The sequence below is a fragment of the Medicago truncatula genome, chromosome 1 (assembly GCF_003473485.1).
Source record: "Medicago truncatula cultivar Jemalong A17 chromosome 1, MtrunA17r5.0-ANR, whole genome shotgun sequence".
In the NCBI taxonomy this organism is placed as follows: domain Eukaryota; kingdom Viridiplantae; phylum Streptophyta; class Magnoliopsida; order Fabales; family Fabaceae; genus Medicago; species Medicago truncatula.
The window spans coordinates 41437522-41465489 of record NC_053042.1 but is presented as its reverse complement, the minus strand read 5'-3'; the positions used below and the strand labels follow the sequence as shown (position 1 = coordinate 41465489).

Genomic DNA, 27968 nt, shown 5'->3' with positions numbered 1-27968 from the left:
CAATGTAAAAATATTTGGATCATTGTGGACCACCTAATATTGATTACGGAGCCAATTTCAAATTCGTTACAAACTTGTTATTAGAGATGCTTTCAGGAGTTATCGATTCCCTAGTTTACTATGTGAAACCATTACACTTTTTAATACCATACATATTGTTGACTAAATGATTGAGATACATGATCTTTGTAAACACTAACACTTCTAATCAAAGATATATCTGGTGTCTGACACGTTTCAATGTCTAACAAATACACATGTGATTACCACTAAAATATGTCATTTTTCTCAAAATTATTATCGATGTTTTATATGTCAGTGTATCTGTCGTATCTAATGTCATATCAACAATTTAGACTCTTGAATTTAGTGACGTCCAAACTGATTATTTTATTAGCAGAGTATTACTATCTTTGTCATAACAGCACAACTATTTAGTGCTAAAAAAAGCATGAAGTGCCAAAAGATAACAAGATTTTTAACATGTGATTAAACATGACGAAGTCTCATTAATTGCTTATATTTTTCCTTATTTGTTGTCCGCCTTTTAATTGGTCATTAGAGAGAATACAGGAGGTGAGTAATGAAATATGTAAAAATAAATAAACAAGTATGAGGGAGTTAGTCACTTTAGTCCTTGAATGGGAAAGGAGTAGTCATTTTAGTCCCTGAATGCAGAGAAATTGCAAAACAGTCCCTGAATGTAAAACTGTTGGTCAATTTCAGGGACCAAAGTGACTAACGGAGTCTACATTCAAGGACTAAATTGACTAACAGAGTCTGCATTCAAGGACTAAATTGACTAACAGAGTCTACATTCAAGGACTATTTTGCAATTTATATGCATTCAGGGACTAAAATGACAATTCATTTCCTATTCAGGGACTAAGTTACTAATCTCCCATTTTTAGAACTCATTCAACAAGGATATATTATAAAATGACTAAAATTTTACAGTGAAAATATATAGAAATTAAACTCTTTCCTTTGTCGTAAAGCCAGTGTAAAAGATTACAGTACAATTTCCAACTGCTGTGAAAAAATCATATGGAGCTGGCCATTTTATCAGATCATCAATAATCTACACCAATAAAACCAGGCAGGGATTACGCAGCAATTAGGTGCAAGAAACCTACTACTTTATCAGTTCACAAAAAGAGAAGAACCTAAAATAAGCAATGAAACCTTGCCCCACCTTTCTCTCTTATTCTTTTGTCCCCCCTTCCGACCAAGATTGTAGAATACAAGTTGGAATGTTGCTCAAATGAAGGAGGCAAAAAATAAGGGATGGAAATAATTTACCAACAGTTTTGACAATGCAATGCACATATTCACTGTCCCCGGTTCTTTAATGCACATGGACAGTATCAGCTGGATGTAGCTCTCAGGTTATTCTGGCTATCCACCCCTATTCCATGGCTGAAGTTGTTTAGTAAGGACTGAATTTGCTTCACTTCTTTAGGAATTGATGCTGTTAGGACCTGTATTGTGTAATATTAGTTATTAACTTCAGGAGTGCGCGCATGTGCGTGTTATTAAACTTGGTTAAGTTCTGTAGGTTCTTATAGAACCGTTTTGAATAGAAAAGTATATAATATATTAATTTTGTTTAGCCACTTCATTTTCTTTTCTAAAGTTATCATAGTTGGGGAATTAAAAGTAATACTCATCTTTCGTTTATATTTAGAGAACATCACTGCAGGAACCTAAGAAATTTCGCCCAAATTTTGTCCACATACAACCACACACCAAGAAAAAGTCACTGTATAGTGTTTTTTGCTTCTAGCGTTACGGTACATTTGGTTTCACCTTATATGGAAGATGGAACGCATTTAATGGTACTGTACAGAACCATATGAATACCAGAACCAATCACAGATAACAACTTATCAAGGGGTTGCTATCCTTGAGAAAAAGGTCATCACAGTTACTTCCATCACTTAATCATGCACTGGCTTTAAAATTCTGCTAAGGATTTGATATTAGGATCATGCACTCATGAAACAAATGCCCTTAAGACATTGGTTAAGAAAACAAAAAATAAAAAGTAGCACTTTCCAATTAATGGATGACTTGAAAAGCTGCTGTTTCCAATGAATATTTTCAATTTTTCAAATGAAAGATTCAACCTTACTAGTATGTTAAAAGCTAAAATCAAGATTAAACCAAAAAGTATAGTTGATGATGACTTGCTGAGTGAAGCGTCATCCTCTTCTTTTACAGCTTGCAAAAATTTCATTAGCAAGTGCTTAGTTTTATTTTTATTTTTTAAAGAGGATAATTATTTACTTGAAACTTGATTTGTTGTTTGAATAATCCTCTCTTTTAAAATTTTATATGATATATGACTGTCAATTGAAATTTTTTGTCTGTCTTTATAAATATTAAATAGATGGGACCCTATAGAAAAAAGGAATGTTTATAAAGAGGTAAATCAACACAATTTTTAAATGAAAGGACCTACTACCTTCATTCATTATTTCAAAATTTATAAGAAGAGTAATGAGCAGATCTCTATCTGTCACAAATAAACAGTTTCAATTGCACTACTTCTAGAGAAAGAAATTACTACCTCATAACCTGTTTCTGTAATGAGAATCTCATCCTCAATCCTGATCCCAATGCCTTGGTACCTGCATTAGACATCACGTACGAAACTGAAACATTGAATGCCAAGATTGAAAACCAACTTAAATGCTCACATGGGATACATGGTGACCAAATAATGTGAGATTGAGATCAATCAAGGATGTAACTGAAGTTAAGGAAAGGGAATGACTAAAAGGGTAAAACAAGTACAATACAGATGCGGAAAAAAATGAACTTCATACTATGTTAAGCTCAATTGTACAACTTGTTCTGCAACCGAAACCAATCAACTTAAAAAACATTCATAACTCCCAAATAAAATTAAAAAAAATTCAAGATCCAAAACTGCATCCATGTCTCTTGATGGATTAAATAACTTATGAGTAATACTTCTGTAGAAATTCAGGTCCCGAGCAGGTTCAAATCAATGGAATGATTTTAATAAGAATGAGAATGGAATAGAATAGAATAGTCATTTCCATTAGCATGTTTGATATGATCAAATGACTATTCCATTATACTTTACATGGTCTGCCAAAGCAAACAGGAGTAGAATATTACAATATTTTATGACAGACCTACCCTTGGGGTGGAGCTAGTTTAGTGGAAACTACAGGTTGGTAAAGGTAGGGCCACGACGATGCGGCACATGTAGGAGTAGGACATGATATTTTTACCTTTTTTAGAAAATATACAGGGTAACAATTTAATGTTTGGAAAGAAATACTACATCTGTCCTTAAATATAAAACCCACTTTAAAAAAATATGCTTAAAAATAATCCCTTCTCCAAATTATTAGATGCATAAATTACTCTTACAAAAAATACCCCTAAATTAATTTACTACCTTGTGGTTTCATTGCTTAACTAAACTTCATTAAAAAGCAATTTTGGAACATCAATTTACAAAATATACAAATTTAATCCATTATCTAATTTTCTTAATGCATGAAATTATCCAATGCTGCTTGTAATAAGGGACATAGATAGTACATTTCCATTCAACTTTAGAGGGAATGAATCTTCCCTCATAAGATAGAATAAGAAATCCCCCTTGGAAATGATTGACCTCCTAAAATTCCTATTAAACAAACCCTAATCATTTTCATTCCTTTCACCCCCATTTTATTGAATCAAACAAGAACTTACAGAATTCAGAAGATAATGAATAAGCAGGGAAATCAATACTAAATATCCTTGAAAATAAGAAGCAACCAGGGTTATCCAACCCAGGTTTTAACATACTGATGTACATAATCAGATTCTGGCGAAAATGAGATGTAAAATTTCTGAAGTGGTTAATGGAAGGAAACTTCCCATGAATTTGAATGTTGTAAAAATAGCTGGTAAACCAGTAATTTGTAATAATCAATTTGTTAAAACAAGTTCTTCAATCAACTTTAGTAAGTACCTCTCTGGACAATTAAAAGAAGATGGGATGTACACTCCTGGTTCAATAGTTATTACCTGCTCACAAATTAAAAAAGAACAGACTGTCAGTTAATGCGAGTATACATTATGTCCATATGAATTTGGTAAAGCATATTTGAATGACAAGTTCCGGTAAAAAATCCAATTAGATAACTGAAAGAAATATAAAACTTGGTGGCAATGCTCATTCACATCAATCCAACACTACTTCCTTCCCATCCCACCCTAGCCCGCTAAAAAATAACAAACTATATTAATTTGGCCAGAAACTTTATTATATTTTCATGGATTTGCCTCATCGGAAGTGTGAGATTCACTTTAGAGGATTAAATGCAAATATAATTGCTGGATATTAACATTAAGAATGTGATAAAAGATGTGCATGTATATAACACACTAAATATGAAGTTATTAAGTTCTCAACCATTGATTCTCCAATCAACACTATCCTTACACAATTTATCCTCTTAAGTGCAGCCCTTACTTTAGAGAAGCAAATCCTATTTTCATACATAAAATGTGGTGATGATCACTGGAAAAGTGTCCCTGGGTGTAAACTCTAAAACTTCCCTATTTGTATGATTTTTGTATGATATTTAAATGCAGCAGAATATTTTTAAGCTGATTGGCTGAGAGTCTTTTTTACCCTTTACCATACAAAAATTGAAAATAGAGAAATATAATTTGCTAGGTCTACAAGGGGAAATTTTGGAATGAAGGTATCATTTAATAAATCACTTAAAAGAAAAGAAAGTGCAGACTACTGAACGATTGCTTCAAACTTGGATAGACACAAATTACAAGGACCTTAGATGAAACCAATGTTTGGAAATACTGAAAAATGTGCATTTCAAACCATGTTTATTTAGTTTGAAAACACTATGAAGTGACGCTGACACAGTTGACTAAAAACCATTACCATATAATGATTTTATGGGAACATAATCCTCACCCACATCTGACAAGTAATTGATATTAATTATTGAACTGTTGTTCAGTCAGGGAAAGCACTTACAACACCTGGCTTCAGAGGACAGTCAAAGCTAATCGCTGAACAATCATGAATATCCATTCCTAGATAGTGACCTGGATCAATAAAACATGACTAAATGCATCACCGTATTTTTATTTCAAATGTCAAACCAGCTTATGAATATCTATAACAAAAAAAATATGGCATGCTTTGTCAGCTAAAACATGGGTAAGACCAGGCTACCTATAGAAGTTGGGTTCAGCTTATGGTAGGAACTGCTTCCAACATCTTTCAAAATTCCAACCTCCTTGAGTCCTTTCTGCAGCATTTCAACCTGTGCAACCAGACCATTTCACACGGTTCACTATTTTATTGTGAAATAAGCTTCGAGAAGCTAGCACGCGAGAAGCTAGTACGGCAGACACTAAGCACAGAAGGGTCTATAAGAAGATACTCAGGCAAATGGCACACTATGGTTGTTTACTGGTTATGAGATAGTGCTCATCATGCATAGACTAGGATTAATGCAAAACAAATGCACATCAAATAAGCTAAATTAAAAATCTTGGAATAATATTGATTCAGTTTTACTAAAAATCTTGAGAAATAATATGCAATTAGGCTTGTGGTTTTATTATATATCTCTAACACACCCCTCATGTTGAAACATGGGCGTTCACAGGCCTAACCTTCCTTACATTAAAATTCAATATTTATTTATAAATATGAGAACAACAAGGATTAAACTCCTAACAACTTATAGCATGTTTTAATTGAAGTTTCAAAAATTAATTTTAGAGAAACTTAATTTTGCAAAACTAATTTTGGTTGAAAATGAGTTAAGTAGATTGATTTATAGTTGTAAATAATTATTTGCAAATCGATGTTTGACACAGTAAATGTTTGAATAATAGTAATAAAACCATATTTTAGATGATAATTACCAATTCATAATTAATTTTATTAAAATAGTCATAACTTTACTAACCACGAAAGCATTATGCTTAGGGGTTCAAATTAAGTTTGGAGTCCATTGTTAACCTTGACTCAAAATTACCGCACACATTAGGCACAACATTCAAGACAAATCTATTCATCAAACTTGATTTTGGGTTTCCCAATGTGGAACCAGACACACTTAATCAAAGAGACTCCAATACCATGTCAATCATCAACTTCAAAAAGTTTAAGTTATTAGAATAACTGTCATGAAGGACGATGACTTTTATTTAAGGATAAGGACAGTGACCTTATTGCATCTTTATAAATTGAAAAAATGATAAGAAAAAGGAGATACCGAATGGTTGTGTATTTGTCGGATACTAGCACCAGGCTTACAAAGTTCCACACAATGCTTGTTAGTTTCTAGTATAAGCTCATAAAGCTCTTCCTGAAATATAGAAAAATCGAGAAATTCATATTAAAAGTGACAAGACTATAAGGGCAAAGCAACGAGTTGAATGAGCAGTCTATTTTATACCAGATTCTTTTCGCATGAATATGGAACAGAAACCAAGTTTCAAATATTCATAAGACATTGGGATAGCAGAAGGAAAGAAAGATTCTGCCCCACATGCCATATGTCGGGCATGTGCAAGCTTTAGGCACATCAGATCCCCAAAACAAAGGGGGCATGAAGAGGCAGAATTTATCACAAATTGACGTTCATGCATGAACAAAATATTTAGAGTATATTTTACACGTTCAAACAATTTGTATGTCCAAAAATGTTCATTTGGGCTATAATGACTTGTTAGCATACCACCATCTGCATTTTGACAGGGAACAAGAAACAACTAGGATGTTTATAGAAGAATAATATCTTTTATTTTTTACTCAAGGTATGGATATTGGATACCATAGCTTAGAAAATCATACTACTAGAATAAAAAATGGAATTAGATTAAAAATGGGTCAATATCACAGAAACCCGATCCAAAAGAAGTGCAATACATATGAGAGCATATGCATATCCATAAATGAAAATCGATGCAATTAAGCCTATCATTGAATGAGGACTACAATGGAAAACTAGGACTATACAGTCTGCTTGTCTTGGATTGCTATTAAATCATCAGTAAATAGTCTACCAAGGAAAAACAACAACAGATTGTTTTCAGTGTTTTCTGTAAAAATCGTTGAAAACAGAAAACATATTGAAAACGATGTATCAACTTTGTAATTAGAAGTGAAAACAAGAAATGAAAACAAAATATTTTCTCAAAGTAAACGGGCCGTAAGATTTCCCAAATACCTAGATAGGATTTCTAAAAGGAACCAAACCATGCTAACCTGGGCAGAAGAGAAGCTACCACAAGGTGGCCAGGTACGCGTGAGATCGCTGAGATACCCATGTAACTCACATCCAATGTCCATCAAAACAAGATCTCCATCTTGAATCTGCCAAACATGATAAAGATAAGAAAACAAAAAATTACACATACTAGATGGAAGTTAGTAAATGAATTTACCTTCTGATCGTTCCTAGAATAATGTATAACACTTCCATTAGGCCCACCACCAACCACGGGATTGAATCTGATACAGAGAGGAAATAAAGATAAAAATTATCTCATTAATTGTGAATGTGGGTGATTGTTGAACTTCCATTTAGTTTTCTATACTAATGAATTTCTCTGTTACTCTTGCAGAAGCTTTTTAAGTTATCAATAACAAGAGACAAAGCAGTCTGGCGTGAACAAATTGCATAAGAGGGACAGTCACTGAATATAAAGAAATGCTCACCCCATTCGCTGCGCACCTCTCATTTTGCATTCGTATTCGACCTTTGCAGCTAGCATACCTTCAAAAGGGTATGTTTTTGAATGCATCATTGTTGACAAAAGAGCCTATTCAAAACCAGAAAATGTTCAAATTATTAAGTTCTTACTGTTGAAATTTGGGGCTTAACTCATCCTTACAAAACCGGCTTATAAGGTGAGGAGTGCCGCCTCTTTATAAACTCTTCTCAAGAGTGTTATCTATCCAATGAGGGACTAAATCCACCCCCTTAAAGCCAGCGCAATGAAGGTGTTGGAGGCTGGCAATGAAGGCTAGGGGCGGACCGCAATTAAGGCGGAATTTCCAACACTTACCATTTGGCATCTATGACCTCCTAAACAAATCTGCATGTTACAGCCTCACTAAGAGTTCTAGGTTTTCAATCCTCAAATAGTTAGCCATCAAATAGAGTTGAAACTTGAAAGTACCTGACAAGCAATTGATGCAGATTCCTTCATCAGCTTGAGCTCTGAAGGAGATTTTATCCATCGCAGCTGATGGGTATAAACAGATAGATCCTTTACATTGTTACAGTAAGCTAGTTTCTTGAAGGCCTCCAGTTCCGTATATGCTGATGTAGCAGTCTGAACATTGTGATACAATTTCGGGGAACCCCTTATCATATCTGGAAGAATCTGAATAAGTAACTAAAAATGTTAAAATTGAAATATTTTAAACAGAAGTAACCGTTCGATTGAGGAGACTTAAATGCACATTTTAGACAGAAAAGTTGGCATCATTGGCTGCAAGCCACCAGCAGGCGTATCGATGAAAATAGTTCAAGTGTAGAGGACAAAATAGATGACTAGATAATTGCTACATAAGTAAAAAAAGTTTTTAATACTCAATAATAGTGATTCACCTCGTTCAACTTTCTCATTGGATACGCCTCGTTGGCCTTGAATGTATTCAATGCTGCATCGACTCCTGCTACATGCCCTTGCCAAATCACATCCTAGACAAATTAAAGATTTCAATGTCATGTTAGCATCAAAATTAGTTACTTCATATCTTATAACCCTAGAAGATATGGCAAGAAAAATCACACACATGATGTACAAATTCATGGATGGTTCACTCTAACATGAAAACAATTGAAATACTACATGGATTTCAAAAGAAAATATATTCATTCATAATCAGATGAAAGTTCAAGTATTTATGTGGCTTAAATCTGTTCTTGATCCCCAAATATAAGATGATTTTTGGAATCAGTTTTTTTCATAAAGGAATTCCTGGTCTCTATATACTGCTAGTTTACAAAAATAATGTGTTTTAATAAGTCCCTCGCAGAGGTTCTTTAGGCATTATACGCACACGATTTTTGGATCTTTTAAGGACTGACAAAAGTTAAGGGCTGATTCAAAACAAAGAATTAATGGAAATTGTGCATTCAACACATTGAAACAGCAAAAAGTAACTTTTTCTACCTAAATTTCATCAATCATTTCTAGTTTTAAATCTTTAACAAGTGCCCTTAACTTGTTAGCACGACCCAAAAATTAATGGACCAAAAACATTTAAGGTGATATTTTTTCAATGAACACAGAATTTTTCTAATATATAATATACAGTTTTGTTAACCAAAGATGATCATGATCATGATCATGATGACGACGATAATAATAATGATGATGATAATACCAGGACAACTTATGGCATAGGTAAGCATTGCAAAATATATACTGGGAGAAAGAATAAAGATGTTCTATTTTAAAAGACTCACATAAGGTTTGGCTTCTGGCATGAACATACATAAACCAATGTCATGCCCTAAAATGGCCACACCACCAGGCTGTTGGCAGCCTGTAATATATGAGTAATCGGCATCTTGTCGAAATGTATAAGGCACAACATCTGTCATCATCTTTACTGGGGCAGCAGCAATGATAGCCAAACTCTTCTCTGGGAGAAGCTCCAACAATTTTTCTCTTCTTAAGATGTATTCCTCGCTAGATATGCCTGGTGTGATCTCCCCATCTTTTAGAAGCTACAATGCATCATAATTTTTTTTTTAAAATGCTAATGAATTTTAACAAATAAGTATTTCGGTTAAATGCTTGAAAATAAATCATAGTAAGCATGTCAAACACTTGGTGAATACTTCAGACACTCCAAAAGTCCTAAACAATGGTAGTATTTTACCCTATGAAGCACGGACACTCCTCGGATTAGGCGTGTCCCATTGTCGGACACGTGTCGTGTCCGACACCGACACTTATAATTACACTGAATTTGTGATTTTTTCAAATTATTAGTTGTGTCGGCGTGTCAGTGTCCGGTGTCTGTGTCCGTGCGTCATAGATTTTACCAACTAATGTTAACTTCTTTTTTTTGACACAACTAATGTTAGCTTCTAAAAATTATCTCTTTCAACTAAATTTAAAGATTATGCTTATTGTACCGATAGATTAAAATATATAGACTCCCAATTATGTTTTACTATAATGTTTCCTAAATATCAGAACAAATATCTACATCATGAAATATAATTTGATGGACATACATGTTAACAGGGCTTGGATCTCATCCCAAAAACTAGCTCAAAGGGCAAGGGGTCGAAACACATTTATACACTACGTTGTTGGACCTTTTAGATTTATAAGTTAGTTAGTAGTCTATCCATTTTCGGTTTTACTATATATTCGTTTGTAATATTTATTTTGATAAGTCATGTTATTGTCATTCTAATGAAACTCTAGCCGCCTTTGTTGTTTTGCTCTCTTCTCTTTGATTCTCTATATTGTTAACACCAGTACAAAAAAAAATTATACTATTATCAATGCATAGTAGTTTAAATTCTTAAAAGACTTGTGCTTATTAACTAAGAACTTAAAAGACATGTATCATTAGTGTAAACCCGTTTTACACTCACATTCAGTAAGAACTAAGAACTCATTGTTTTGGCATGTCATCCTACTCTTGAGTGTATTTTAAAATTGATTAATAGTATGAAATAGAAAAGTAGAAATGTCTTATTGGACGTTAGCGTAAAACTAATTTATAAGGAAATGCGAAATAAGAACATAATAATAATTTAATTTTGAAGGTGGATGTTGTGAAATAGTACCTGCGGGTGAGATGCAGGGGTTGGTTGTCCAACATCAACAGAAACCTTATGATTGGAATAAGAACGAAAACCTAGAACCTGCAAATGCTAATTATTCAGATTAACTAAAATGATTATTTCCTTGATTAATTGAAACAAGTAATTAGGTGAATTTGAAGAAATGAAGATATGCTCATACATACATACCTGTCTGTGTGAAAATGTTTTGGTTAGTTTTCTTACAATACCCTGCATCTCTCTTTTGTGTTCAATTCAACTCGCTAAATTAAACTAAACCAGAGGTTTTAACTCTAATGGAATTAGAGAGGGTTTAAGAGAGTAGGAGGGCTTAAACCGTTTTTTGCACTTTTGCAATCTCGCTCGATTTGTTGTGTCTCGTGCTTGGCTGCTTGTTTGTTTTTGAGCCTTTCAAATAAAGCCCACATCGGGTAGTCTTAAATTAAAGTAGACCGCTCAGGATATAAATTACAAGGACTTCTCTTTTTATTATCAATTCAGGGAGCTGTAAACATTATTTATAAGGAGAATGTTAATGGTTCTTTAAGCATAAGGTGACAAATTTTAAACAAATCATTTTTTGTATAAAATTTCTTCACCGTGTGTTTAAGATCCATTTGCAAGTTCTTGTTTAACAAACAAAATTTTGAGTTTATTATGGAAGATTTAATTGAAATTTTGTCTATTTATTTTAATTTTGATTTTGGTAAGTTAAATTGTTTTAAATAATTTCGGCCCTCACAATTTTTTTTTTAGAGAATGTTAACTAGTGTCTCAAAAATATTGGTTAAGCATCCAAAACAAACAAATTTTCTTGAAAGAATTGCGTAATCATTACTTGATCAAAAATAAAATCTTACATTTCCAAGACAATATTTTTATTTTTTTTGGTTACAGACAATATTTTTATTTGTAGAATCTTTAATCAATGATCCGAGGACGCACTATTTAGCAAGACTCTTATTTTTTTTTAGGCTTAAATGCAATTTTACCCCCCCCCCCCCCCCCCCTATTTTAATTGAATCTGAATTTTACCCCCCCTATTTTAAAACTTGGAATTTTACCCCCTCTATTTTGACTGAATCGGAATTTTGCCCCCTTATTTTAAAACTCGGAATTTTACCCCCTCTATTTTACGTTTTTTAGAATTTTACCCCCTATTTTTTAGAGATCATAATATTTGCGTTTCTTTATTTTTCTAGTATTTTTTGGTTCTTTATTTTAAAATAGGGGTAAAATTCTAAAAAACGTAAAATAGAGGGGGTAAAATTCCGAGTTTTAAAATAAGAGGGGCAAAATCCCGATTCAATCAAAATAGAGGGGGTAAAATTCCAAGTTTTAAAATAGGGGGTGAAATTCAAATTCAATCAAAATAGAGGGGGTAAAATTGCATTTAAGCCTTTTTTTTATGATATAGCAAAAAAAATTTAGAAAATGTGTATAGTAAAAATATTTGGAAAATGTTAACTTATACTTTTGGGGCATAAGTTAACAAACCTAAGGTAAAAGATTTTTATTGAAACTTGTACATTCAATATCTTAAAAATTGCAAAAATTATATTTTTAATATAAAATGCGATAAATTTGACAGCATTCTTGACGTGCTTTAGTGTCACAAAGGCGTTGATTTTCCAAGCAAGAAAAGACACAGGAATAAACATGATAAATAGATTCAAGGCAAAGTAGCAAACTTGCAAACCACAACCCAGCCCCTAGATGAAGTGATGAGCGGCTGTGTGTGCATCCTCTGCCATTCTATAAATCACAACATTCTTAACAATCATCTGTTTGATCGTACAGCTCGCACACTTGTGAGATATAATCAAGATTTGTGTGCTCAACTAGATTTAAATTACGCAATTGCATCACCATAGGGCATTGCACAAATTTCGGACAAAGTACATATGAAACTTATGAAGCAACAAGTAAATTTTGAATAGTATCAAAAACTTGAGTTTTTTGTTAGAGCTCTTGCAGAAATTGCCCAAGGAAAGCTTTGATCTCGTCAATATATGGGGATCGAGTAGGAATTATATGACCACAGTCATGTTCAACAATGACAGAACAACTGCCATCATATAGAGAGGCAAGTTCCTTGCTTACTTGGTTGGCTATCTGTCTGTCCTGACCATGTTCATTACCAAAAATATGAAGAGAAGGACACTTGATAGGGCTACACTCCATCTCCTTCATATGGAGAGCAAAGCCTGAACATAAAACTACAAATTTGAAGTCTATTTTACCTTTTAGCTTCTCTTGTTGTGCAGAGATTACAGCAGTCATTGCTGCTCCCTGTGAAAATCCCAAGACTCCATCGAATGGCCCTTCTTGGGAGAACACATTCTCTAAGTGTGATAGTGAAATGTCATATCCAGCCGTTTGCTGCTGGTATTGAAGTGGATCAAATGGACCATCTGCTAACTTCCAATCAACACCATTACTTCCATCAAAATTGGGTGCCAAAAACCATGCGAACTTCTTCTTGCATTTCTCCATAGGTGGAGGAGGACTAGCTGGTAAAGAGAATGATGCACCATTGACATGGTGCACTGGCACAGGTGTTTGATAAATGAAGGGCACCTCATGAGGTGCGTCTACAAAAACAAATTCAGCAATTTTCTTGAGTTTTTTGGCTAACGATGCTGTTCTTCCCTTAAAACTGGAAGCATTCTGCCGAAACCCGTGCAAGCATAAGATTCTCAGTTTTCTTGTGGTTCTTACGTCTGAAACATTATTCATCAGGATGTTAGGAATCGCACACTTCTGGTAAATTATAGATGGGTTTTCAATTTCCAACATTTCAGATTTTAGGAGACTTGGAAATTTTCAGAGTACACTGCGACAATTGTAAAATTCACAATCAGTAACTTAAAATTTGATTAAAGAAAAAGGCATATGTAAGCAGGATTTTAAAAAGAAATATGGATCACATACCTTACCATCTCCCCTAAGCATTTGAGGCAAGAACATAGTATCTGACGAAAAATTCGGGAACTCGTCACCTTCCAGTGATTTTTTTGAATCATCATTTTCAATTAACTGCTTTGACCCAACAGCCTTGCCCTGTTTTTGGCATAGCTCACAAACGTACAGTGCAGATTCATTCTGGTAGACCAAAAAACATCAGAAGCAAGAAATCAACAAAAAAAAGCGCAGAAAACAGAAAAGCAAAAGATCTAAGTAAAAAAAAATATTAGAGGTAAGAAGGGATGTATTTAATAGATTAGTACTTCAGGATTAGGAACAAAGTTAAACCAAGTATTCAGGTGCCAAGTTTCCACATAAATGTTGTTCAAATGCAAGCATGATTGATGCTCAATTTTGCTTGGGGCATATGCAAACCTCTTGTTGAGAAAAATTCAACTTTTTCCTGATAGAAAACTTAAACTCTTGACGACGATGATGATGATTTTTATCTTTTTTCTCAAAAATTGAGTATTATTAATAGTATCTAAAACCAATTACTAGCAAACCAGTTCAAAAGCAACACTTGAGTAAGGCCGGTTGGCAACAAAAAACATCAGAACCAAGCTCTTAGCTAGAACTTCATGGGAACTTCATAAAGTGACATATTTAACAGCCCAAAACAATTCTTAGTTTAGTTCTACAAAACAACAGTATGTTTGAGACCACTAGATGTCTAGATTTGGTATATATTTTCATAAAATATTAACAAATGTATCAACAATTTGCTTCTATTTCCTTGTACATTTTCCCCCTCCTACTGACTCCTTCAGAATGGTACGAGCTGGAGAGGTACACAAACAAAAGTGGTGGCACAGAAAACATATCAGATCATACCTGACAACTATGACAAACCAAGACAAGCATTCTGCAATAAGTACATCGACAACGTGAAGAGTAATCGTCAAAGGAACATTGACAAATAAGACAGCTACCAACTGTACTGGCGTCTGAACCTCCAACTGATATCCTACAGCCATAGAAGAAATGAAATAAGGATTAATTTTATCCAATTGTTGTAAAACTACCCGTACAGTGTTGACCAGCTTTCAAAATTATTCACTACTAGATAATCTCAGTAGTGTGCATAGATAAAAAATCCATCATTGCACATGTTATATTACCAGAAGACAAGAACAAGCGACCTAATAGACTAATACAATATTTTCTTTCTACAGTTTGGTAATTTGAATGATATGTAATATATAGGACCAAGTTGAACAACCAACTCATGAATTCAATTTAGGCCTGCTTGGATAAACAACTTAATTTGCAGCTTAAAGCAAAAGCGCTTATCACGATAAGTGTTTATGTATAAGGTATTTCTATAACACAAGATAAAATAATGTTAGATTGTTTTCGTATTTCATAAGCTATTTTGAAGAGCTTATGAAAATAAGCTGAAAACAGCTTATGAACATGTCATAAGTTGTGTTCATTAGTTTTCCCAAACAGTCTAACAAGTGTTTATGCCAGTATATAAGCTCAAATAAGTCAAATCAAACAGACCCCTGGTCATATAAGGTTAACCGCAACATCAGTCCAAAAACAATTGTTGTGGTTATGGAGCCTCGGAGACCCATAGCTTAAATAATTTCAATTGCAGACCTTTGCCTTAATGTAATATCAATATCAATATTCCAATCCTGACAGAATTACAAAATATACATACAGATTCATAGCTAAAAGAAATTAGAGAATTAAAGACATACCGGTGATCAAAAACAAAATTCTTTCCTTTGAAATAACCACCATCTGGGAATTGCTCCAAATACCGTTGTATACCACCAAATAACTGCAATTAATGAAAAAAATTACAAAAAATACTTGCCATCTGCAGGAAGACACTCTTGACCTTGTTTACCAACAAGTTTTTATACAGAAGAATACACTAGCACAAGATTTCAACACTCAACTGTTATATCACATTGAATTGCAAACTGCTATCTAGTTCGTTACTCGACAGTATGTTTGTTATCATTCATTTGTTCCTAAATGCAGTTTCACTATAAAGTATGAACATAAACTAACCAATGGCAATTAATCAAAACTTCTCCTTGCTTTCAAACAAGGGGCGGAAAGGGAGTTAACCTGAAACACATTCTCAAACCCAGCACCTTTTGACCTTATATATGCTGATGCCATTTCACACCTGATTCCACCAGTACAATACCTGTAACCAACAAGAGAAATTGCACACCGACACACCGTAAGCAATTATAGGTTACTCAAGTATTAAAATGAATAGTGCCATGGAAAGTAATACTCCTCAATCACATATAAATCATATTAAAAATAAGAAAACTACCTTTGAACCAGACAAAATTTAGAAACAGTACCCTAGGTACTGTTCATCCTGTTCTCCAATAGTAATATAACACCTGGATTATGTAATCCACGTCAAACCTAACCGTTCTATATTTCACAAACACCGTTTTAACCCAGTTATCCTCCCGTCAAAACAAAACTCAGTTAACCTTCGACATACATAATCACACCAACACTCAGACAGATAGAAAAACAAATTGCCCCTATCAACTATCCACTCCATTATTGGAAATCTGCACATGTGTTGCAATAGACAAGACAACCACTCGTATTGTTTTCCACCACGGCAATACCTTCCAACCTAATCTCTAAAATTGGTTTTGGTCGGTGCAATCTCCAATTGGTTTCTGTTGGTGCAAGCTGTAATTGCTTGTGAGGGAAAATCCAATCTTTTTTTTCCTCATGAAGGTGTGGTTACTGGAACAGAGGAATAAATCTCTACCCATTATTCAAGAATTAATTTCTACCCATTTCAATAATAATTAACGGTGAGGCGATAAATCTTTAGTGGGAAGATTATAGTTCTTTGAACAATAATCCAAGGTTTTTTCATGATAAATTGTTAATTCTTCACAATAGATGGTTCCATAAACAAAATATATCCTGCCATTCTCATGTAAGAAGCTACTGAATTTGACGGTCGACCTTAAGAAGCTATTGAATATCCAACGAGGGTGAACGGAGCTAAAGCGAGGATTAATGGACTAGGTAGGGCAGGATTTGACGTGGATTATATAATCCAGGTGTTATATTACTATTGGAGAACAGGATGAACAATATCTAGGGTACTGTCAGTTTTCTAAGTTTTGTCCTTCTGAACCAAAATGTTTAAAAGGAAGAACTAACTCACATGAGAATTTTTTTGCCTTTCAACTGCTCACCCCTATCATCTATCCATGACGAAAAATCGCTGTACTGCCGAACTTGAGGATCCAAGGTTTCAACATTTGGTGCATGAAATTTCCCAATTCTTGTTTCATACAAATTCCTTGCATCGAGTAAAACAAGGCTGTTTTCTGGACTCTCCTTATCTACAAAAAGGGCGTAATCATAAAAAATAATGTTTAGATTTCAAAACCAACTCTCCAGTTCAGGTAATACAACCAAATGCTGTAGTGTCTAGAGTCTAGACAGTGATAACAAATGGGAGGAATGGAATAAACATGGCAAAACAGTAAAAGTGACAAAACAAAGGACCCTGTTTGAATTGGCTCATTTGAGCTTATCTACAGATATAAGCACTTGTGAGACTAATTGGAGAGCTTGTAGAAACAGCTTATGACAGGCTCATAAGCTCTTTTCAGCTTATTTCCTTGAACTCTCTTGAATGGCTTATGAAAATAGTGTAAAGCTTACATAAAACAGTTTCCTTTTATTTTATCTTTTATTATAGAAATAGTTTATACATAAGCACCAATATGATAATTGCTTACAGCCTAAGCTTAATTAAGTTGTTTATCCAAACACGGCCCAAGTAAAAAAAAAAAACCAATATAATAAATTGCAACAACAACAACTAAGTTGTATTCCACTAAGTGGGGTTATTTACATGGATCAAACGACATCATAATGTTCTATCTTATATATCTCTATCCAACTCATTAATCTCTAGATTTTTTCTTAATAGTTTTTCCAGGTCTTCCTCTGCCACTAATAATTTGACTACCCTCATCTACTCTTCTTACTATAGAATCTAAAGGCATTCTCTTTCCATATCCAAACCACTTAGGTCGAGTTTCCACCATCTTTTCTATAATAGGCGCCGCCCCAACTTTCTCTCTAATGTTGTAATTTCGAAATTTCTAATCATATATGTTTAGTCTTGCCACGCATCACAACATCCTCGTTAAAATACATAAATCAATTGTATTTATGTCAAGTTACAACAACTTACTAGCATTGTGAATGGTAGAATGGAACTCAAGTGCAGATAAATGTCTTCCTGCATTTGATATTTCTGGTGACTTCAATAATGGATGAGAACTCAAAGTAACCAGTTCCTACAAACACATCAATAGTAAGTATATACGTACACAATTAAGCATGGAATAGAGCAAAAATCAATAAAATAATAACAACCTTAACAATTCGAATCGAGAGTGAAGTGAATCCACACTCCTTCGCAACATCGTCGTTTAATGGCTGATGACAAGTTGCAAGCTTGAAATCAGTCCCATCAAATAAGTTACTATTGGCTTTGAGGTCTTCAATGTGCCGTTCCAAAGAGGATAAATTGCCACCAACCTGTAGAAATGAAAGGGAGTGAGATTGAATTTGAAATTAATGAAGATGATTAAGGAGAAGGAGAAGGGAGTGGGGGTTTGGGTTTACGGTGACATTGACGCCGTTGGAAGAGAGACGAACGCGGCCGAGGAGAGAGAGGGAAGAGCAGTTGGAGCGGTAGAAAGTGAGGAGGTCATTGAGGTTTGGAATATCGACGTACTTGTAGTAGAGGAGAACGCCGTATTGGTCGGTGGTTTTGTCGTCGGACATGGTTTCCGGTGGATTTTGGAGTTCAGGGTTTATGGATCGCTCAGTTCTACGGCTAAGGAGGGTGAGGCGGTGTCGTCGTGTATAATTAACTGAGTAGTATAATACTTCAACTCTGATTTTTACAAAATAAAAAGATTGAATGCCCATTTTAGAAAATTCGATAATACTCCCTCCGCTCGTTTTTTACAGATGAAAAAAAATAAAAAAACATAAATAAGACCAAGAAACAAGTTGAAAATACAATATATGTTTCATTTTAATATTTTTTTATATAAATAACTGTTATTTTGAAATATCAATATAATATTTATTTATTTATTATTTTTTGCAACTAATATACTTTTATTTGTTGAATTTCACTTCACCAGCTGCAATTAACTTACTTGCTATAGATTTCACTAACTTTTTGACATTTTCTCTCATGATAAATAAAGATACAAAAGAAATTTAACTTTTAAAAACATCTTCAATTGTTTGTTCTTTTATTAAGATGTACTTAAACGGTTCAAGTGCCCGACACACATACACGTTACTTGTTCAATCAATTTTAAATTTGTTCATTATTATAAATAAAAATCAACATTTTAAATTCCTTTATTAGATGATGTATATGGTCTATAACAAAGACAATATAAATTATTAATTAAATGAATCTAAAATATAGACTTTTGCTTATTCACTTCAATCCAACAACCCTTAAAAATTCATTAAATGGGTCCCGCTAATAATTTTACGTTGCATTTCAAATTAATTTGTTTTTGCAAAAAAAAATTGATGATTAAAAATTAGAGAAGAAAAATGCTAATTTTCATGGATTGTAATTTATTTAAAATGATGACAGGTTTTTTTTTTTTTGACATCATATGAAAAATAAATAAAAAATTAAAACATTAATTAATTTTGGTGACTGTCACGCCCAAAATGTTTCCCGAAAAATTTATTGGTTAAAATCATTATTTTTTTTACAAGGTTAAAATCATTTGTTATAAACTAGAATAAGCTATAACTTTGAGAGGAAGTGTGAAGAATCGGTTACGTTTGTATGTATGTACTACATCTGTCTCTTATTATAAGGTCCTTTTGAAAAAATAACGGGAATTAAGATAGTGAATATTTATATTAAATATGTTTGTAATTAATATTGTTTTTACAATTTTATCTTTTAAGAAAGAGGGTTGGTTTATGTTTTCAACATTCCATTTATTGCTGATTGAAGAAAAAGATGTATAATAAATAGGGCATGTATGTAAAGAAATAATTAATGTAGTTGGAAATAGAAAATGATCTAATAAAAAGGGACAAAAAAAAATCTCAAAAAGATCTTATAATTAGGAACGGAGATAGAATGTGTGAGTGTTTAAGATTGGAAAGAAAAGAAAAGAAAAGAAAAGAAAGAGGGGAGAGGGGGTAAGATTTACTAGTATTTTGTTATTAAAGGAAAAATTCAAACGACATTAAAAACTTTTTGGGATTTGTGGTAAAAAATAAATAAAATTTATTTACAACTAAAATGATCAAAAAACAAGTAAACATAAATCTAAGAGAAATGATATTTGAACATTTATTTTGTGACAACTTTTGTTACAACTTTCTCTTTCATACTCACATAATTTTTTACTTTATCTCTCTATTGCTTTGATTTTCGTGCAATATCAATATTTTCTTTGTAAATTTTGGTTGTCCCCATAAATTATCAATTAAAAGTTGTTCAAATAACACTCCTCTAAAACTAATACCTCCTCCTTCTGCCTCTCCCTCGTTCAAAGTATGTCTATATGTAAGTAGTTAGACATATGTACACAACAAAAAAACAATAAAAAAATTAATAAAAAATTTATCAGAACATTTCATCAATTACTTTGAACGTAAAATATATAACATTGTTTTTTTTTTTAATTTCAATTTTTAAACTACAATATTAAACTATAACCTAGTCTAAACAACATTTACATTCAAAACATGCGTATATGGGATTAGAATCTAGTAACTATTCAAAATTTCAATAAGCATCAAACCCTAAACCACCTAAGTAGGGACACTGACACCCTATCCATCCAACTACATTTGTCATTTGAGTTGGCCTCAAAGTTTTGAATTCAACATAAACACTTACAAATTATTTATTAACAAGCTTCACAAAGCTACAATATAAACTGAATTCACGCTCTTATCATATAGTATGAGTCAATTCATTACCAATTTAATCAGTTTTAATTGGAAAAAAAAAAAAAATTCATTAGCTTTAAGTCTTTAATCATGTCAACTTTAAAATCAAGCATGAAATTAATAATACATAATTTTATATGTACAGTTGCCACAGTTGAATGTTTTTGAAAACTCTGACTCCATGAACCATAAATCAATCACTAAAATATAGTTGGTGGTATTTGTTTCTTTCAAAAATAAATTGAGTAAATAGTCAATTTTCCTTTTGAAATTGTAAATTTCATCAATTATTCTTCTGAAATTAACAAAACTTCAATTACCCCTTTGAAATTTTACAACGTTGGTCAATTTACCCCCTCCATCAAATTTTTCTGTTAGTGAACATGACGTTTTGCAAATATCCCCTGAAGTTTTGCACTTATGTGCAAAATGCCCCCCAAATTTAAAAATTTATATTATTTTTTTCTTAAAAACAAACAATTAATAGTTAAATATTAAAACTAACTATTAATTTTTGAATTTGGGAAAACTACATGCATATATACATCAAAATAGGCTCCAAAATGAGGAAAAATATGTATTTTTTAAAGTGACAATAATGTGATGATTTGTGGATTAATATTGGGGGTTGTGTAGTTTAAATGGTTTGAGCAAATTGTTGAAGGAGTTAGAGGAGTTAAAAGACTAAGATGGTGAAGGAGAAAATATAAATTTAAATCTGATTATTAATTTGTTTATAAACCTCTACAAATAATAATTTGTCTATTAGAAATAACCATTATTGTCACTTTAAAAATACACATTTTTTCCTATTTTGATGTATATATGTATGTAGTTTTTCCAAACTCCAAAATTAATAGTTAGCTTTAATATTTAACTATTAATTGTTTGTTTTTAAGAAAAAAAATAATATAAATTTTTAAATTTGGGAGGCATTTTGCACATAAGTGCAAAACTTCAGGGGGGTATTTGCAAAACGTCATGTTCAATAACAGAAAAATTTGACGGAGGGGGTAAATTGACTAACGTTGTGAAATTTCAGAGGAATAATTGAAGTTTTGTTAATTTCAAGGGAGTAATTGATGAAACTTACAATTTCAGGGGAAAATTGACTATTTTCTCAAAATAAATTTGTTTAAAATTTAAAATTCCCTCCAAAATGAAAAGACTTTAGGCCTTTGATATCTTCGCCTCATTATTATATTACCAACTTGATGTGATTGCAAGCTGAAAAAAAGGGACTCTGGCAGGACGGTTGTTACAAAGTTCCTGTCCAGTTTAACGCCTAGCAATAGCATTTTTTTTTCTTTCAAGAAGCCTCGCAATAGCATGATTTAAAAGGAGAACTATATATTGATAAAATTAAAAATTTATATACTATTATTATATTAGAGCATCTTTAATCGGAGTACATTAACTTAATAAGGACCACTTTATGTTAATGACCCATGTTGAAGGAATAAAAAACCGGTATCTATTAGTTAACATCAATAATATTATGACTCTCTCTCCTAAATAATTAACGGGTCTCGTGTTAAAAAAAACTAATAAAATATGTATAAGTTGGTTCACTTAATGATGTAAAGTTAATGAGAATTATTTAAGTATTTTTCATTGGAGTCCTTAATATATATTTTTATTAAAAAATTATAAATAAATGACGTTTACACATGAGATCCACTTAAGAAATTGTTGTTAGTTTACTGTCATTGTGGATGCTCTTAAATTAACTCAAAACTTAACTATTTTTTAAAGAGGTCGAAACTTAACTATTACTATCTATTAACTAATTTTTTATCGGACATTTTTCTTGATGAATATTGAATAGTGTACCCTTGGAGCATCTCTAACTCCAATGGGGAGTCCTTATAAACATCTTTATTGGAGGAAGAAAATAATAAATACCTATTAATTCCGGACAATTATACAAGAATCATATCTCTTCAAGAACTAATGGGTTCCACATTAAAAAAAAAAGGTTAAATTATCTTTTTTGTCATCTAACTACTTAATTGGTATCGGATTGATCCTCTAATTAAAAATTAATTTATTTCGGTCTTCTAAGTTTTTCACCGTTACTACATTTAGTCATTTATGTTAGTTTTATTCAAATAAACGTTAGAGTTTATATTATGTGGGTCCTCTAACTTTATTTATTAGTATTATTTTGGTCATATGTCTTGTTAAGATATTATGATTAAATAGTGACTGATATTATTAGTAACTGTTATGGTTCATATGTATGTGTGAAACATGAGGTCAGGTAGCTACATAACACAAACTCTAACGTTTATTTGAATAAAACTAACAGAAATGACTAAATATAATAACGGTGAGAAATTTAGAGGATCGAAATAAATCAATTTTTAGTTAGAGGATCAATCTAATACCAATTAAATAGTTAGAGGACCAAAAAAGTAATTAAATCTTAAAAAAATAGATAAAAGTTGGCATCACCATCTCAAATTCATGTGATTCTGGTCGCTAGCAGTTAAAATTGTGTTTCTTTCGACTGCAATTTCATGAGAATCCTAACTACAATTTTATAAATGTACATCTTTCCGTTATTAAAATTTAACTCCACAAACATCAACTCAAATAATACTTGCAACATGATTTTCTATGTACGCAAGAATTATATTTCGAACTTATGGTCACTTTTTTAAAGGTATAAATCTCTTACCACTTAAATGATTGATAGAAGAAAAATATGAATGTTTTTTTTAGTTAAAAGTTGAAATATCACAATCGCGTTTTGCAAAAGTCCTTCTTTCAGTTCAAAAAATGGTGTTTACCGCCTATATGGAAGTAGACCCCACTCCATTTCCTTTTCCTTACTAGGCATCACATGCCAATGCCAACTCAGCATACTACTACCTCCGTTCTTAATTATAGGGTCCTTTTGAAAAAATAACAGGAATTAAGATAATAGATATTTGTATTAAACATGTTTGTAATTACTATTGTTTTTACAATTTTATCCTTTAAAAGAGAGTTGGTTTATGTTTTCAACATGTTATTTATTATTGATTGAAGAAAAAGATGTATAATAAATAGGGGCATGTATGTAAAGAAATAATTAATGTATTTGGAATTTACAAAGGGGTCTTATAAAAACGGACAAAAAAATTCTCAAAAGAGTCTTATAATTAGGGACGTAAGTATTAATAATTTAACCATTTACAACCATTATTACGGTGGTGATTAAAATCTTCAAATAAATACCCGAATCTCTCATCCCTATTATTATTTTGCACACAAAGAGAAAGAAAAGAAAAGAAAAGAGAGGCGTTTTGATTTGAAACAGTGTGTTCGCCAATGGCATCAGTATTCCGTAGGGTAATGTTGAAATTATCAGCAACGCGGTGGTCGGAGCTCATAAACATCTCCATTGTGGATGAATTTGTGTGGGGAATCGTTACGGCTTTCGAGTCAGTCGCTCTTGTCTCTATGCTCTGCTTCTTCTTCCTGTCCTATGGCTGCACCATCTGATCCATAACACCAAGAAGCTATTGTCCCTCCCTCATGCATGTGAATCTGGCGTTTTTTCTTCTCTTGAGTAGTTTTTCCCCTTTATAAGTTGTGTTGGGTGAATTAGTTTCTTCAATTTTATTTTTGTAATCCAGTTGTTGATTGTAGTTGAAAATTTTGGATGATGATAATAGAATAGGATTTGCACTTGTTTGTTGCTATGATTTTGTATCAAAGTGAATTGGACATTGGTTTTTATTTGAGTACATACATATTTTTATAGAAAGAAAAGAAGTTGTCAAGAACAGAACAATTTTTGAATTGTCCCAACCCTAAAAAATCAAGTAATTTAAAGTACAGATGTGGCGTAATAATCTGCTTACAAGATTCATGGATTGCAGGGGGATCTGGATTGTGTTTGTGGTATTTCATTCTTCGGACAAAACTATGTTGACAAAATCTATGTTTGTTTTTTTGGATGGACGTAGATACTTAAAAGAGTGACGAGGTTCAACTCGATATTGAGTGTGCGCAACATACCTAGGTTGAGTGTTTGATTTCTCGTATGATTTTGAATTTTTGTCGAACCTCTTATAACAAACATTTTAAAGTTCAAAAAAGAAAAAATTGTTGTTGATCGAGGTTTTTTTTTTTTTTGACAAGTAGTCTAGTGGCTAGAATTCATCTTTTTTGTAAAGTGAATAAGTGGGATTTCTCGACCCCTCCCTGTCAACTGAGTTATGCTCACGGAGACTGATCCAGTTTTCTTTTATGAGCAACAACAATTTTTATTTTTTTTTTCTCTTTGAAAATACTGTCGTTATAACATGTCAATATTTGAACCTTAATTGTTTAAAGGTCCAAATTCTAGCATATATCATTTTTTTTTTTCGGTACAAGCATATATCAATTTTTAAGGGATTAAATTCCTTTAAATACAAATCCTGTAGTCCAAAATTTTGAGGGTTCAAAATTTGAACAAAACCTCCAAAATGTTAGAGACGCCTACAACGACAAAAACCATGTAGTTTATTGCTAAAAGATAAAAGTGTGATTTTAAGTGTTGATGCAACATGAGACAAATAATGTATATAACCGAATATCCAAAGTTACAAGGTTAATTGAATCACCTAACACCCTTATGATTTCATAATGTTTGGTCATCGACGAGCTGGTGGAGCAGACACACCAGATCTTTATATAAAACTTTGAGAAATTAGATTTACGAGTTCTCTCATTTATATATTGTCAACCACTCATTTGTTCACTCAATGTAAGATTTCTAACTCATACTTGCCGGTTGCCACAACACACAATACTGAAAGAATGAGCATCCTCAATGGCGAGAGGTCTTAACCATTTAAGACCCGGTACCTAATAGGTACCCTCACTAGGGAAATATTTTTTGAGGTCTTCTAAAACTCAAAGTCTCACTTAAGACCCCATTTTTAAGTGGACCTCACACTACTTTTTATTAAAATAATCATTGTATCGTTGAAATGTAAATGATGAAGAGTCAGTGGTGGAACCGATTTAGACTTTTTGTCATAGGGTCTCAATTGGAGTGACTAAGTGCTTATTAGGTATTGTTATTAAAAAATTATAAAAGATTGATATATACACGAGAGCTCCGTTCAAGAACTCTAAATTAAAGGTCTTCATTGCTTTTAGTTAAAAAAAGAAACTAAATTTCGATTATTGTATATTGAAATGCTTCAATTTTTGAACTCACAATTAATCCAACTATCACATAGTTTTATTTTGCTCTGAATATGTTAAAAGAGGTTGGTTCTTGGATTCTAAATGGAAGAGCATACACCGAATGACCGAAAGGGCCAGAACAGAAGCGTTAGGGTGTTTGGCTAAAAAATTAAAGAAGGATATTGTTTTTATCGAAAGTGGAAAATGCAGGGTCAATATATTTTTGCGGGGGTACATATAATAATTCTCCGCCATGAAAGTTGAGACTAGCGTGATGCATATAGAGGGCCTAATTGCAAAATTGGGCCGTTATAGCCAGACCCTATGAAAGATCCTGATATCGTACACCCCCAAAATCAAGAAGCTAGTTTTTATTTTTTATTTTTTTTGAATCAGCAAAATTTTATTAAAAACCAAGTCTCTGCACAAGACGAACAGAGACATACGTTATAGAAAGTACAAACTAAGACGACGTATATTGACGGAACACCCGAAAATAAACATCAACAAAGACACCCTTACGATCAACAACCATAAGGACAAGTGCATGCAAGTGCTTATGAATTATTCACCACGTCAAATGCAACCTTTATTGTGAAATTTGGATTTGTGATTAGTAAAGTACTTCCTCCAGTGCTTCTTTGTATTAAAGATTGAGTTTTTCATATTTCAGACAGAATATATTGATTTTTTTGTTTTGTTTTCTTCTTTGTATTAAAGATTGGTCATTGACTTAATAATCTTCTGGTTTATAATTATATAAAAATGTGAGTAATCTATTTTTATGTGAAGCGAACTACTCACACTGTTATTATTTCTTAGCAGCAAATGTGATCCAAAACCAAGAAAGTCACGTTCAGTTGTTACCGTAATTTAAATTATGTTGATACCTCTTTTACGTTGCTCAATTTATCTATTAATTTTCTTTCATTCAGAAAATGAACCAAAATACACAAAAGTCATGGTGAATTTCCCATCATAGCATTTAGCATCAATGAATCCAAATCCCTTCCATATAATGACAGGAATTAGGACAGGTACATCAACAAAGGTGGCGGGGTCAGCCAAGGGGTATATGTATGGTTAAACTTAAATGGCACCCTTCGCCTCTTCTTTGAGAACTTTTGTCCATTCTCCCATTAAAGGACACGTGTGGTACAGCAAAGTAGTAGTTGTTGTATCTGTACAGCAACAGCTCTTCCCTCTTTTTTTTTTCTAAACTACCATTAACAACACCATCCATCAACAAGTTCAATTATTTTATTTTAAGAGAAATTCTTGCATGCAAACACACCTAACACATAAGATTTTACAAACAACCACTAATAACTTGACACCTCATTTTTTATTCATTTATGTTAAAAAAATAAAATAAAAAAAGTTGGAAATATCGTGCAACATTTCTCTCTCGTGTGGTGGAAAACTGTTTTTTCTTTTTTTGTTTTCTTTATTTGCTTCCAATTTACATAACCATTACTTATGATGCATCCTATACATGGTACTTTTAATGGTGGTCTTAAATCGACCAACACAAGTTTTACAACATGAAGCACTCATAATAATATCATGGAGCAATAAGGTTTAATAACCTCACAAGTCAAATGCACATAAGAGTGAATCCTTTCTAGCGATCTGTTAATTTTGTTTAGAGAAGAAGAAAAACAGTTGCAAACTGACGACACAAGATGGGTTGATGATATGAGGGAGGAAGAAATTATGGAAATAGTTTGCTACAATAGTTATACAGAAGAGAAAACAAAAAAAGAAAAACAGTTGCAAAGTGACTACACAATATTTTTTTTAACATAAATAAATAAAAAATGAGGTGTCAAGTTATTAGTGGTTGTTTGTAAAATCTTATGTGTTAGGTGCGTTTGCATGCAAGAATTTCTCTTATTTTAACATATTTTTTTTGCAATATTTAGAAGTTTTTGTTTTTATACTAAAACTTCAAAAATTAATAAACTACAAAATTCCTATCAATCCCAGACTAACACTAACAAT

General features: G+C 32.5%; 2 protein-coding genes across 7 annotated transcripts; both read right to left on the bottom strand.

The window, feature by feature from the left end:
- Positions 1-904: 904 nt before the first annotated feature.
- Positions 905-11305, bottom strand: LOC25484702 (intermediate cleaving peptidase 55, mitochondrial). 4 transcript variants are annotated; one of them, XR_003011687.2, is made up of 15 exons: positions 11031-11303; positions 10845-10931; positions 9501-9764; positions 8637-8729; positions 8203-8409; positions 7739-7842; positions 7465-7531; positions 7286-7393; positions 6291-6383; positions 5237-5327; positions 5036-5106; positions 4001-4056; positions 2573-2633; positions 1303-1481; positions 905-1081 (listed from the first exon to the last, which is right to left on the bottom strand). XR_003011687.2 is itself a non-coding variant. In XM_024782987.2 (14 exons), exons 1-14 carry the CDS (start codon positions 11076-11078, stop codon positions 1368-1370), a joined length of 1464 nt encoding a protein of 487 aa, XP_024638755.1. In that variant the 5' UTR covers positions 11079-11302; the 3' UTR covers positions 905-1367. The 4 variants fall into 4 exon arrangements, 2 of the variants coding, with proteins under 2 accessions (XP_024638755.1, XP_013469076.1); XM_024782987.2 differs by having other exon boundaries at positions 905-1481; positions 11031-11302; XM_013613622.3 differs by having other exon boundaries at positions 905-1481; positions 10845-10922; positions 11031-11301.
- Positions 11306-12451: 1146 nt separating this feature from the next.
- LOC25484701 (rhodanese-like domain-containing protein 6) lies at positions 12452-18819 on the bottom strand. Of its 3 annotated transcripts, none has more exons than XM_024782969.2 (9): positions 18465-18818; positions 18213-18377; positions 18028-18133; positions 16984-17164; positions 15897-15978; positions 15518-15600; positions 14643-14775; positions 13781-13946; positions 12452-13564 (listed from the first exon to the last, which is right to left on the bottom strand). In XM_024782969.2, the coding sequence occupies exons 1-9, from the start codon at positions 18771-18773 to the stop codon at positions 12804-12806; spliced, it is 1986 nt and encodes a 661-aa protein (XP_024638737.2). In that variant the 5' UTR covers positions 18774-18818; the 3' UTR covers positions 12452-12803. The 3 variants fall into 3 exon arrangements, with proteins under 3 accessions (XP_024638737.2, XP_039685558.1, XP_024638744.2); XM_039829624.1 differs by having other exon boundaries at positions 13422-13564; positions 13776-13946; XM_024782976.2 differs by having other exon boundaries at positions 13501-13677; positions 13776-13946; positions 18465-18819.
- Between the last annotated feature and the right edge of the window lie 9149 nt (positions 18820-27968).